Source organism: Bufo bufo, chromosome 1, assembly GCF_905171765.1.
Source record: "Bufo bufo chromosome 1, aBufBuf1.1, whole genome shotgun sequence".
In the NCBI taxonomy this organism is placed as follows: Eukaryota; Metazoa; Chordata; class Amphibia; order Anura; family Bufonidae; genus Bufo; species Bufo bufo.
In genome coordinates, this window is record NC_053389.1 from 666,371,517 (window position 1) to 666,384,554 (window position 13,038).

The following is a 13,038-nucleotide window of genomic DNA, read 5'->3' on the forward strand; positions in this document are numbered from 1 at the left end:
TGATGGGCATAGTGAGTTCATGGAAGTTTTTATTTTTTGTCACAAGTTAGTGGAATATGAGACTTTGTATGAAAAAAAAAAAAAAAAAAAAAATCATCATTTTCCACTAACTTGTGACAAAAAATAAAAAATTCTAGGAACTCGCCATGCCCCTCACGGAATACCTTGGGGTGTCTTCTTTCCAAAATGGGGTCACTTGTGGGGTAGTTATACTGCCCTGGCATTTTCCAGGGGCCCTAATGTGTGGTAAGTAGGTAAATGACCAGTGAAATCCAAAAGGTACTCTTTGGAATATGGGCCCCTTTGCCCACCTAGGCTGCAAAAAAGTGCCACACATGTGGTATCTCCGTACTCAGGAGAAGTTGGGGAATGTGTTTTGGGGTGTCTTTTTACATATACCCATGCTGGGTGAGAGAAATATCTTGGCAAAAGACAACTTTTCCCATTTTTTTATACAAAGTTGGCATTTGACCAAGATATTTATCTCACCCAGCATGGGTATATGTAAAATGACACCCCAAAACACATTCCCCACCTTCTCCTGAGTACGGAGATACCAGATGTGTGACACTTTTTTGCAGCCTAGGTGGGCAAAGGGGCCCATATTCCAAAGAGCACCTTTCGGATTTCACTCGTCATTTTTTACAGAATTTGATTTCAAACTCCTTACCACACATTTGGGCCCCTAAAATACCAGGGCATTATACCTACCCCACAAGTGACCCCATTTTGGAAAGAATAGACCCCAAGGTATTCGCTGATGGGCATAGTGAGTTCATGGAAGTTTTTATTTTTTGTCACAAGTTAGTGGAATATGAGACTTTGTATGAAAAAAAAAAAAAATCATCATTTTCCACTAACTTGTGACAAAAAATAAAAAATTCTAGGAACTCGCCATGCCCCTCACGGAATACCTTGGGGTGTCTTCTTTCCAAAATGGGGTCACTTGTGGGGTAGTTATACTGCCCTGGCATTTTCCAGGGGCCCTAATGTGTGGTAAGTAGGTAAATGACCAGTGAAATCCAAAAGGTGCTCTTTGGAATGTGGGCCCCTTTGCCCACCTAGGCTGCAAAAAAGTGCCACACATGTGGTATCTCCGTACTCAGGAGAAGTTGGGGAATGTGTTTTGGGGTGTCTTTTTACATATACCCATGCTGGGTGAGAGAAATATCTTGGCAAAAGACAACTTTTCCCATTTTTTTTATACAAAGTTGGCATTTGACCAAGATATTTATCTCACCCAGCATGGGTATATGTAAAATGACACCCCAAAACACATTCCCCAACTTCTCCTGAGTACGGCGATACCAGATGTGTGACACTTTTTTGCAGCCTAGATGCGCAAAGGGGCCCAAATTCCTTTTAGGAGGGCATTTTTAGACATTTGGATACCAGACTTCTTCTCACGCTTTGGGGCCCCTAGAATGCCAGGGCAGTATAAATACCCCACATGTGACCCCATTTTGGAAAGAAGACACCCCAAGGTATTCAATGAGGGGCATGGCGAGTTCATAGAAATTTTTTTTTTTTGGCACAAGTTAGCGGAAATTGATATTTTTTATTTTTTTCTCACAAAGTCTCCCGTTCCGCTAACTTGGGACAAAAATTTCAATCTTTCATGGACTCAATATGCCCCTCACGGAATACCTGGGGGTGTCTTCTTTCCGAAATGGGGTCACATGTGGGGTATTTATACTGCCCTGGCATTCTAGGGGCCCTAAAGCGTGAGAAGAAGTCTGGAATATAAATGTCTAAAAAATTTTACGCATTTGGATTCCGTGAGGGGTATGGTGAGTTCATGTGAGATTTTATTTTTTGTCACAAGTTAGTGGAATATGAGACTTTGTAAGAAAAAAAAATAATAATTCCGCTAACTTGGGCCAAAAAAATATCTGAATGGAGCCTTACAGAGGGGTGATCAATGACAGGGGGGTGATCAATGACAGGGGTGGTGATCAATGACAGGGGGGTTGATCAATGACAAGGGGGTGATCAATGACAGGGGGGGTGATCAATGACAGGGGGGGTGATCAATGACAGGGGGGGTGATCAATGACAGGGGGGGTGATCAATGACAGGGGTGGTGATCAATGACAGGGGTGGTGATCAATGACAGGGGTGGTGATCAATGACAGGGGGGTGATCAATGACAGGGGGGTGATCAGGGAGTCTATATGGGGTGATAACCACAGTCATTGATCACGCCCGTGTAAGGCTTCATTCAGACGTCCGTATGCGTTTTGCGGATCCGATCCATCTATCAGTGGATCCGTAAAAATCATGCGGACGTCTGAATGGAGCTTTACAGGGGGGTGATCAATGACAGGGGGGTAATCAATGACAGGGGGGTGATCAGGGAGTCTATATGGGGTGATCAACACAGTCATTGATCATGCCCCTGTAAGGCTTCATTCAGACGTCCGGATGCGTTTTGCGGATCCGATCCATCTATCAGTGGATCCGTAAAAATCATGCGGACGTCTGAATGGAGCTTTACAGGGGGGTAATCAATGACAGGGGGGTGATCAGGGAGTCTATATGGGGTGATAACCACAGTCATTGATCATGCCCCTGTAAGGCTTCATTCAGACGTCCGGATGCGTTTTGCGGATCCGATCCATCTATCAGTGGATCCGTAAAAATCATGCGGACGTCTGAATGGAGCTTTACAGGGGGGTAATCAATGACAGGGGGGTGATCAATGACAGGGGGGTGATCAGGGAGTCTATATGGGGTGATAACCACAGTCATTGATCATGCCCCTATAAGGCTTCATTCAGACGTCCGGATGCGTTTTGCGGATCCGATCCATCTATCAGTGGATCCGTAAAAATCATGCGGACATCTGAATGGAGCTTTACAGGGGGTTGATCAATGACAGGGGGGTAATCAATGACAGGGGGGTGATCAGGGAGTCTATATGGGGTGATCAGGGAGTCTATATGGGGTGATCAGGGGCTAATAAGGGGTTAATAAGTGACGGGGGGGGGTGTAGTGTAGTGTAGTGGTGCTTGGTGCTACTTTACTGAGCTACCTGTGTCCTCTGGTGGTCGATCCAAACAAAGGGGACCACCAGAGGACCAGGTAGCAGGTATATTAGACGCTGTTATCAAAACAGCGTCTAATATACCTGTTAGGGGTTAAAAAAAACACATCTCCAGCCTGCCAGCGAACGATCGCCGCTGGAAGGCTGGAGATCAACTCTCTTACCTTCCGTTCCTGTGAGCGCGCGCGCCTGTGTGCGCGCGTTCACAGGAAATCTCGCGTCTCGCGAGATGACGCGTATATGCGTCCACTCGGAATGAATCAACCACCTCCAGGACGCGTCTGTGCGTACAGCGGTCCGGAGGTGGTTAAGGTGAGTTAAATTATTATTATTTTAACCCCTCCAGCGCTATTGTACTATGCATTCTGTATACAGAATGCTATTATTTTCCCTTATAACCATGTTATAAGGGAAAATAATACAATCTACAGAAAACCGATCCCAAGCTCGAACTTCTGTGAAGAAGTTTGGGTACCAAACATGCGCGATTTTTCTCACGCGAGTGCAAAACGCATTACAATGTTTTGCACTCGCGCGGAAAAATCGCGGGTGTTCCCATAACGCACCCGCACATTTTTCCGCAATGCCCATGTGAACCCAGCCTAACAGTGTGTGTGCTATCGAGCACGGGGCATTATATACTCACGGAGGATGAAGTTAGATAGCATGGAGTAAAGCCCACAAACCAACCCCACTGCTAAACCAAGGATTATTATTAAGTGATAGGGCAGACACGGCTGATAATTTTAGCGATGTTAGTTCTAGGTAGTGATTTTAGAGACAAGCAATAAATTTTATATTTTAGATATAAGGAAAATAACACGTGTAAACCTAGAGACAACCACTGGTCCTAGTGACCATTTGTAAATAAACTGATCTAGACCTAGTCACATCTTGGGCAATTTTTTTTCTAAAAAAAAACAAAAACAAAAAAAACAAACCCTGATAATTTTTATTTTCTCTGTGATTCTTGATTGAAATCATTGCCCCTTGTAGAAGTGCAATACACTTTCCCAGCTCATCTATAACCTGACAGTTGTTGGGCAAAATTTTAAGTTATGATGGTCCAGGAAAGGCCATTGTAACGTTAAAATAATGCATTTACTTGGGAGAAGGCAAAAATAAAATATGAAGTCTGAGTCAAAAGAATGTTATAGGATTTTTTTCTCACTCAAGTGCTGGTGTCAGGGGAATATTGTGTAAACTACAATAACAATAGCAAAGTACAAGGTTAGGGACTGCAATGGAACGGAAATATTCTTACATTATCAGTTTGTTGAGAGACTTCAGGATCATCTTTCGGCACAGAACGGACCTCTTTTTTTCTCTGTACTTCCTTGTCTCTTTCTTCGAGCCTCTTTCGAACTTCAGCTTCCTCATACCTATGTGATATGAGAATATGTTGTATGTACTATATACACATGGCTGGGTTCAATACCATCATATTATGAATGTTAAAAGGTAACCGTATCTAAAAGACATAAGCCTCCCTGTTTTTACTTCTCATTTTTTCCAGTTTACTTGTGCAGTAAGATACAGGTTGGTAATAGTGATTTTCAGTTTTCAAATGTTGGCAAATATGTAAAAAATCCATTAAAGGGCTTCTGTCACCCCACTAAACTCATATATATTTTTTTTGTGTACTTATAATCACTATCCTGCTATATTGCCATACATTATGTTATTAATAATTTTCGTTCAGTAGATTTAGCAAAAAACTTACTTTTATGATATGCTAATTACCTGTCTACCAGCAAGTAGGGCGTCTACTTGCTGGTAGCAGCCGCAGAAAACCGCCCCCTCCTTCTGTTGATTGACAGGGCCAGCCACGATCTCCTCCTCCGACTGGCCCTGTCAGCATTTGAAAAATCTCGCGCCTGTGTTGATTCGGCGCAGGCGCTCGGAGATAAGGAGGCTCGCCTCCTCAGAACTCCCTCAGTGCGCCTGCGCCGATGACGTCTTCTCTTTTGGTGACGTCATCGGCGCAGGCGCACTGAGGGAGTGCTGAGGAGGCGAGCCTCCTTATCTCAGAGCGCCTGCGCCGAATCAACACAGGCGCGCGATTTTTGAAATGCTGACAGGGCTGGCCAGAGGAGGAGATCGCGGCTGGCCCTGTCAATCAATAGAAGGAGGGGGGGTTTCTGCGGCTGCTACCAGCAAGTAGACGCCCTACTTGCTGGTAGAAAGGTAATTAGCATATCATAAAAGTAAGTTTTTTGCTAAATCTACTGAACGAAAATTATTAATAACATAATGTATGGCAATATGGCAGGATAGGGATTATAAGTACACAAAAAAAAAAAAGTTTAGTGGGGTGACAGAAGCCCTTTAAAAGGTTTATATGGGAAATGATAATGATGACCTATCCTCAGGATATGTCATCATTATCACATTAGTGGGGGTTCTTTCAGGAAGCTGCTGCGGCTCCCGGCAGATTTTCAAGGACAGCGCCATACATGTTTGGTATTGCAGCTCAGCCCCATTGATTCGAATGGGGCTTAGCAGCAACTAGGCCATGTGACCAATGTACAGCGATGTCACTGGCCTAGGAAGGGCTGCGGCGCTCAAGGCCTCTTCTAACAGCTGATCGGCGGGGGTCCCGGGGGTCGCACCCCTGCAGATCTGATACTGATGAGCGATCCAGAGGATAAGTCATAAATATCTTTTCCTGGATAACTCCTTCAAAGTGGCCTTTACGTTAATATGTGGTCTGCATGAACATTCTGAGCTTTTTCTATTCAAGATCTCTGCTCTACAAATACACAACCTTAAGAATTTTTTATTCATTTTTCATATAATCCAGGAGTAGCTGGCTAACTGTTGTCTGATAGTCATCTGGACTAAAATATGGAGGCATATAGGACGTTTCAGAGGAAACTCTTACTCAACCCTCATATCAACCACTGTAGTAACCTCTGACTGTCCTTAAAATCAATGGCCCTTTGCTTAGGCTACTTTCACACTAGCGTTCGGGTGTCCGCTTGTGAGTTCCGTTTGAAGGGGCTCACAAGCGGCCCCGAACGGATGCGTCCAGTCCTAATGCATTCTGAGTGGAGGCGGATCCGCTCAGAATGCATCAGTCTGGCAGCGTTCAGTCTCCGCTCAGCAAGCGGACACCTGAATGCTGCTTGCAGCGATCGGGTGTCCGCCTGGCCGTGCGGAGGCAAACGGATCCGTCCAGACTTACAATGTAAGTCAATGGGGACAGATCCGTTTGAAGTTGACACAGTATGGCTCAATTTTCAAACGGATCCGTCCCCCATTGACTTTCAATGTAAAGTCAAAACGGATCCGTTTGCATTATCATGAACAAAAAAAAATGGTAATGCAAACGGATCCGTTCTGAACGGATCTAAGCGTTTGCATTATAGGAGCGGATCCGTCTGTGTAGATACCAGACGGACCCGCTCTGAACGCAAGTGTGAAAGTAGCCTTAGACACTTCATTCCACACAACCCTTGGCCTACAATGCTGTGTCAGATTTTCAGAAACAAATCTCAGAGTACAGTGAAAGGTGTCATCATGTTAACCAGTGGTGGTCCAAGATCACAAACTCCACCAATGCGGTCTTCTCTGTTCATCTGTGGCAGATCAGAGGAAAATTCTTAAAGGATTTCTCCTTGGGGTTATCCAACAAAAAACATTTAGCACCTATTCATAGGGTAGGTGATAAATATATGACTGCTGGACACCCAGTGCTGTAGGACAAGTTGTAGTTTTTATTGGCGCCATTTTAGGGTACACGTAATTTACTGATTAACTTTTATTACCTCTTTCTGGGAGGGGGATAGGTAAAAACAGCAATACTGCCACTGGGTTTTTACATTGTAAATTTTGTGGCATTAATTTTTCGGCATAAATAACATAACTTTACTCTCTGGGTGAGTACGATTACTGCGATACCAAATATAGTGTTTTTAATGTTTTAGTACTTTTGTGCAGGACCCATATTTCTGTCTTTTTTTGGGTGGCAAATAAGCAAAAAGCAGCAATTCTGGCATTGTTTTGTAGTTTTTTTATGGAGTTCACCATAAGGGAAAAATCTGTATTTTTCACCCCATAAGACGGGGGAAAATGTCCCTGCGTCTTATGAGGTGAATACTAATAAGCACTTCGGTACTATTGAACGCTTCCATAATTGGAGGACCGGGAAGTGGTAAAGGCTCTGTACTCATCGCTTCCAAGTCCTCGGCAGTACTGTGGCTGCGCACAACGTGAGGGCAGTCTGTGACCTCACGCTGTCCACGTCAGGTCACAGCACAGCCGGATACAGGAAGAGCGCTGGAGGTGAGGAGCGGCAGCGTCCGGAGCAGGAGAGGTAAGTGTTTTTTTTATTTTATGTGCTCTGTGGCATGGGGGCTGATATGAGGCAATGGGGGCTGAGGAGAGGCATGGGGCTCTTATCCGAGTTCTGATTGGGGGTCTGATCTGAGGTCTTATTAACATTGGGGGTCTGATTGGGGCTGTCAGCTTAGGTCTGATTAACATTAGGGGTCTGACCTGAGTTCTAATAAAAAATATATATATTTTTTAATTGTCCTCATCTAAAACCTCTTATGGGCCGGTGTTTTTCTTTTTTTTATAAAAATAAAATTTTCACTCTCTGTCTATACTGTGTGTAGTTTTATGAGAGAGATATCGAGAGAGAGAGATATCGAGAGAGAGAGATATAGAGAGAGAGAGAGAGAGAGAGAGAGAGAGAGAGAGAGAGAGATATCGAGAGAGAGATATCGAGATATCGAGAGAGAGATATCGAGAGAGAGAGAGAGAGATATCGAGAGAGAGAGAGAGAGAGAGAGAGAGAGAGAGAGAGAGAGAGAGAGATCGAGATATCGAGAGAGAGAGAGAGAGAGAGAGAGAGAGATCGAGAGAGAGAGAGATATCGAGAGAGAGAGATATCGAGAGAGAGAGAGATATCGAGAGAGAGAGAGAGAGAGATATCGAGAGAGAGAGGGAGAGGGAGAGGGAGAGGGAGAGGGAGAGAGAGATATATCGAGAGAGAGAGAGAGAGAGAGAGAGAGAGAGAGAGAGAGAGAGAGAGATATCGAGAGAGAGATATCGAGAGAGAGAGAGAGATATCGAGAGAGAGAGAGAGATATCGAGAGAGAGAGAGAGAGAGAGAGATATCGAGAGGGAGAGGGAGAGAGAGATATATCGAGAGAGAGAGAGAGATATATCGAGAGAGAGAGAGAGATATCGAGAGAGAGAGAGAGATATCGAGAGAGAGAGAGAGAGAGATATATCGAGAGAGAGAGAGAGAGAGAGATATCGAGAGAGAGAGAGAGAGAGAGAGAGATATCGAGAGAGAGATATCGAGAGAGAGAGAGAGAGATATCGAGAGAGAGAGAGAGAGAGAGAGATATCGAGAGAGAAAGATAGATATCGAGAGAGAGAGAGAGATATCGAGAGAGAGAGAGAGATATCGAGAGAGAGATATCGAGATATCGAGAGAGAGATATCGAGATAGAGAGAGAGAGAGAGAGAGAGAGAGAGAGAGAGAGAGAGAGAGAGAGGACAAACTGTATCACATAGGAAAAAAATAGAGACCCTGCAGTATGAGGGGACAGCACTGATCTGTCATGGCTCTCAGAGCAGAGCACTGCAGTGTGGTGAGACTGCCCCCTCTGTCTCTGCAAAGCCAGGCATGATGGGAAATGTAGGATTCATTAGGAAAACCATATCTGAGGGGAGAAGGAACAAAAATGGCAGGTAACCCCGCAAATGCCGACATGTATGAAGGCTGGCTGGCGTCTCGTGTAGGCCCCAGACCAGCCTTGAGTAATTTCCAGCAGGCTGCACTGAACTATTAAGTGGTAAAAAAAAAAAAAAAAAAAGAAAGAAATAAAAAATTCCATAAGAAAAGAAAAAAAAAAAATACGTTTTTTTTTCCATTGAAAATACGCTTTTCAATAAAAAAAATTGCAAACAAAAAAAATCTCCCCCATATGTTTGGTATTGCCGCTGTAACAACCCGGACTACATAAATATCACGTAAATTATACCCTACGGTGAACGCCGTAAAACAAAAAATGTAAAAAAAAATAAAAATAAAAAAAAGACAGAATTGCTAATTTATTCTTAGTTGCCACGAGAAAAACTTAACAAGCGATCAAAAACAGTAATTTACTCCAAAATGATACCAATGAAAAATAAAAGTATTCCTGCAAAAATCAAGCCTTCACACAATCCATAGAAAGAAAAAAAAAAAAAAAGTTATAGGTCTTGGTAAGCGGCAATGCAAAAACATTTTTTTACTTAAAAAAATAAATAAAAACGGTAATTAGTCTTGGCGGTAATAGTTTTTTCAGGAGCCCAACATGACAGCACATGGGAGGTAGGCCTCTGTAGGAACAGGAAGCACGAGAGTTTAAAAGGCCCCTCCCCACCCCCCTATCCAGTGTCTTATAAATTACTACACCGGAATCATTTTTTTTAACCAGGTTATATACCTAGCAATTCTAGATTCACAATATTAACAGCACATTGTTATTATAGAAGTATATGAGAAATATACATACATACATTTATTTTTTGGGGGATATATTGGTGCTGTCAAGTTGGACTCCTGAAAAACAAATTAACGGTAAGACTAATTACCAATTTCCAGGACGTCCCCCATGACGGCACATGGGAGAAATACCCAATCACTTTAACTTTTTAGGGGGGGGAGAACCACTGCTCGAAGGACCTTTCGTCCAAACACTAAATTCTGAATGGTTAGGAGGTCCAAACGATAATGCTTGCAAAAGGCATTATAAATTTGTCCATGTAGCTGCTCTACAGATTTCATCTATCATGACATCAGCTTTTTCTGCCCACGATGTTGCCATAGCCCTGGTCCATTGGTCTTTAATGGAGATTGGACAGCTCTATTTTGGTAAAGAGTATGCCTCTCGAATTGTATCTTTAATCCATCTAGCCAAGGTTTGTTTAGTAACTTTCTGGCCTTAATTTTTTCCTCCATGCTGAATGAATAAATTTGAATCCTGTCTCCAAGATTCTGTTGACTGGAGATATTTAACTATCATCCTCCGTACATCCAAGCAATGGAAATGCTCCTCTTTGGCATTTCTAGGGGAAGCACAAAAAGACGGAATAATTATTTCCTGTTTTTCATGGAAGGAGGAGACTACTTTTGGTAAAAAGGCTGGGTCTAATTTTAAGATTATTGTATCATCAAGAATTTTTTAAATAAGGTTCTTTCATAGAGAGCTTGAATTTCCCCTATCTTATGGGCGGAGGTAATGGCTACCAGGAAGGCAGCTTTCATGGTCAAATATTTTGAGGAGATATCATCTAATGGTTCAAACGGAGGTTCACAAAGGGAGTTTAGGACTAATGTTAAGTCCCATGTTGGGACATTTTGTTTTATTGTGGATCTTAATCTGGAAATGGCTTTAAAGAATCTATGTTCAGCTAATGGAAAATCTAGGAAAGCCGAAATAGCCAATACCTGGACTTTTAAAGGTACTCGATCTCAAACCTAAATCAAACCCTTTCTGCAGAAAGTCTAGGATGTGTGAAATGGTAGGTGAGGAACAGTCTGGGTGTGATGAAGACAACCAGGAACCATATTTTTTCCAGATTTTACCGTATATGGCTGAAGTAACTGGTTTGCGACTATTTTGTAACGTTGCAATTACTTTTTCCGAAAGAACTTGCCTTTTTAGCATTTCCCTTTCAGGATCCAGGCCGTCAAATTCAAGGTTTTCAGATCTGGATGTTTTAGAGGGCCCTGAACTAGAAGATCCTGTCTGCTTGGGAGGATCAATGGCTCTTCTATGCACATTGCTCTGAGTTGCGAGTACCAGCTCCTTTTGGGCCAGGCCAGAGTAATCAATAGCACCTTTGTCGTGCTCTCGCCAATCTTCCTCAATACTGCCGGAATAAGAGGAATTGGTGGGAAAGCATATGCAAAATCCATGTTCCAGGTTTGTGACATTGCGTCCACTGCTAGAGGATTGTCTCTTGGATTTAGAGAGTAAAAACAGCTTGCCTGTGTGTTTACTCTGGTCGCAAATAGGTCTATCTGAGGCTGACCCCATTGGTGACATAACTCCTGGAACACTTTTTTGTTTAGCATCCACTCTCCAGGATCGACTCTTTTCCTGCTCAGGAAATCTGCCATTGTGTTTTCTCTGCCCCTCAGATGTAAGGCTGAAATTGATAACACGTTTGAATGGGCCCAGTTAAAAATTTGATTTGACACCCTCTGCAGCAAGGGGTTCCTGGTTCCCTCCTGGTGTTTGAGCTAACACACCACAATGATGTTGTCTGAGTAGATCCTTAGATTTTTACCTTTTACAATATTTTCGGCCTGTTTCAGAGTCTTCAGAACCGCTGTTAGCTCTTTTAAGTTTGATGATCCCAGGCTCTCTTGAGGTGACCATTCTCCTTGAAAATATAGATCCTCCACCTGGGCTCCCCAGCCTAAATTGCTGGCATCCGTGGTTACCGTCATCATTGGATCCAGCTTCCAGTGAATTCCCTTCACTAGGTTGTCTGGAGTTAACCACCAGTTCAGGGAGTTCGTTACCCCTGTGGTAAGGAAAATCCTTTTGTCTAGAGATTTTTGACTCTTGTCCCACCAAGATAGTATCAGTTTCTGTAATAGTCTTGAATGAAAATGGGCCACAGGGAATCATGGGTATGCAAGATGTTATGATGCCCAGAATCCTCATTGCCTCTCTAATCGTGCAACTTTTCTTCTTTTTGAAGTGTTGGAATTTTATTACCATGGTATTTTGTTTGGTTATAGGTAGAAAGGATCTTTCTTTCATTGAATCTAGAAGTGTACCCAAGAAAATATTCCTGGTTTCCAACTGCGGATCTGATTTGTTGAAGTTGATAATCCATCCCAATTTGGTAAGCATATACAGTGTTAATTGAAGATGATCTTTTAATATCTTCTGAGATTGGGCTGTTAATAAGAAATCGTTCAGGTATGTGATGATATCTATTTTGTACTGTCTTAGGTGAGCCATCACTTTTACCATCAGTTTTATAAAAATCCACGGAGCTGACGAGATTCCGAATGGCAGACACTGAAATTGGAAATGATGTATGTGACTGTTCACTTTTATTTCAAATCTCAGATATTTTTGATGATGAGGATAAATAGGGATATGATAATATGCATCCTTCAAGTCTATTGTGCACATGAATGCTGCCGGGGTGATGAGTGGAATAGCTGACTGAATGGATTCCATCTTGAATTTTCGATAGGAGATCCACCTGTTCAGGAATTTGAGGTTTATAATTGTCCTGAACAATCCATTAGTTTTTTTTTTACAAGGAACAGTTTGGAATAATGACCCTTGAACTGTTGATGCAAGGGTACTGGAACAATGGCCTTCATCTTACACAGAGACTGAATATCCAGAAGAAGTTGATTCTGTAGGGTTTCTGAGTGAGGATTCGTTATCTGAAAATGCTGTGGGGGAGGAGACTTGAATTCTAGTTTGTAACCCTCCTGAATGGTTCGTATTACCCAGGGATTTTTTGTAATGGAAACCCATTCCTGGATGAAAAAACAAATAACCCATTCCTGGATTATTTGTATTGTTCGGGTTGAAAAGGAACCCTCTTCCCTTGCCTCCTTTCGGGTAGTTCCATCTACCAGATTTTCCCTTCGGTCTACTTGAGGAGTACTGGGACTGTGTTTGTTCTCGGAAAGGGCTGACTTTTCTTGGGCTTCTCTTCTGGAAATCCTTTTTTCTTGTCAGCCACTCTTTCCAAAATAGTATCAAATACTGGTCCGAATACGTAAAAACCGTAAAATGGTATTGCACATAACTTATTTTTAGAAGCTGTTGTCGCCTGTCCAGGTCTTCAGCCACAAGGCCCTTCTAGCGGTATTTGATAGTGTTCCACTTCGTGAGGCAAAACGGATAGATTCTGCAGAAGCGTCACCCATGAAAGCTGTGGCCATTTTTAGCAAAGGCAGAGAATCCAGAATTACTTCTCTAGGTGTCTTGAGCTTTAAATGGTTT

The 13,038-nt window shown here is 42.8% G+C and overlaps 1 protein-coding gene across 3 annotated transcripts in view; it reads right to left on the minus strand.

Annotated features, from left to right (window-relative positions):
* USP8 (ubiquitin specific peptidase 8) overlaps positions 1 to 13,038 on the minus strand; it is a 92,995-nt gene that overhangs the window by 55,775 nt on the left and 24,182 nt on the right. For all 3 annotated transcript variants that reach the window (XM_040414037.1, XM_040414038.1, XM_040414039.1), the window contains exon 5: positions 4,311 to 4,428. In XM_040414037.1, coding sequence (XP_040269971.1) covers positions 4,311 to 4,428 — 118 coding nt within the window. The remainder of the gene's footprint in view (positions 1 to 4,310; positions 4,429 to 13,038) is intronic.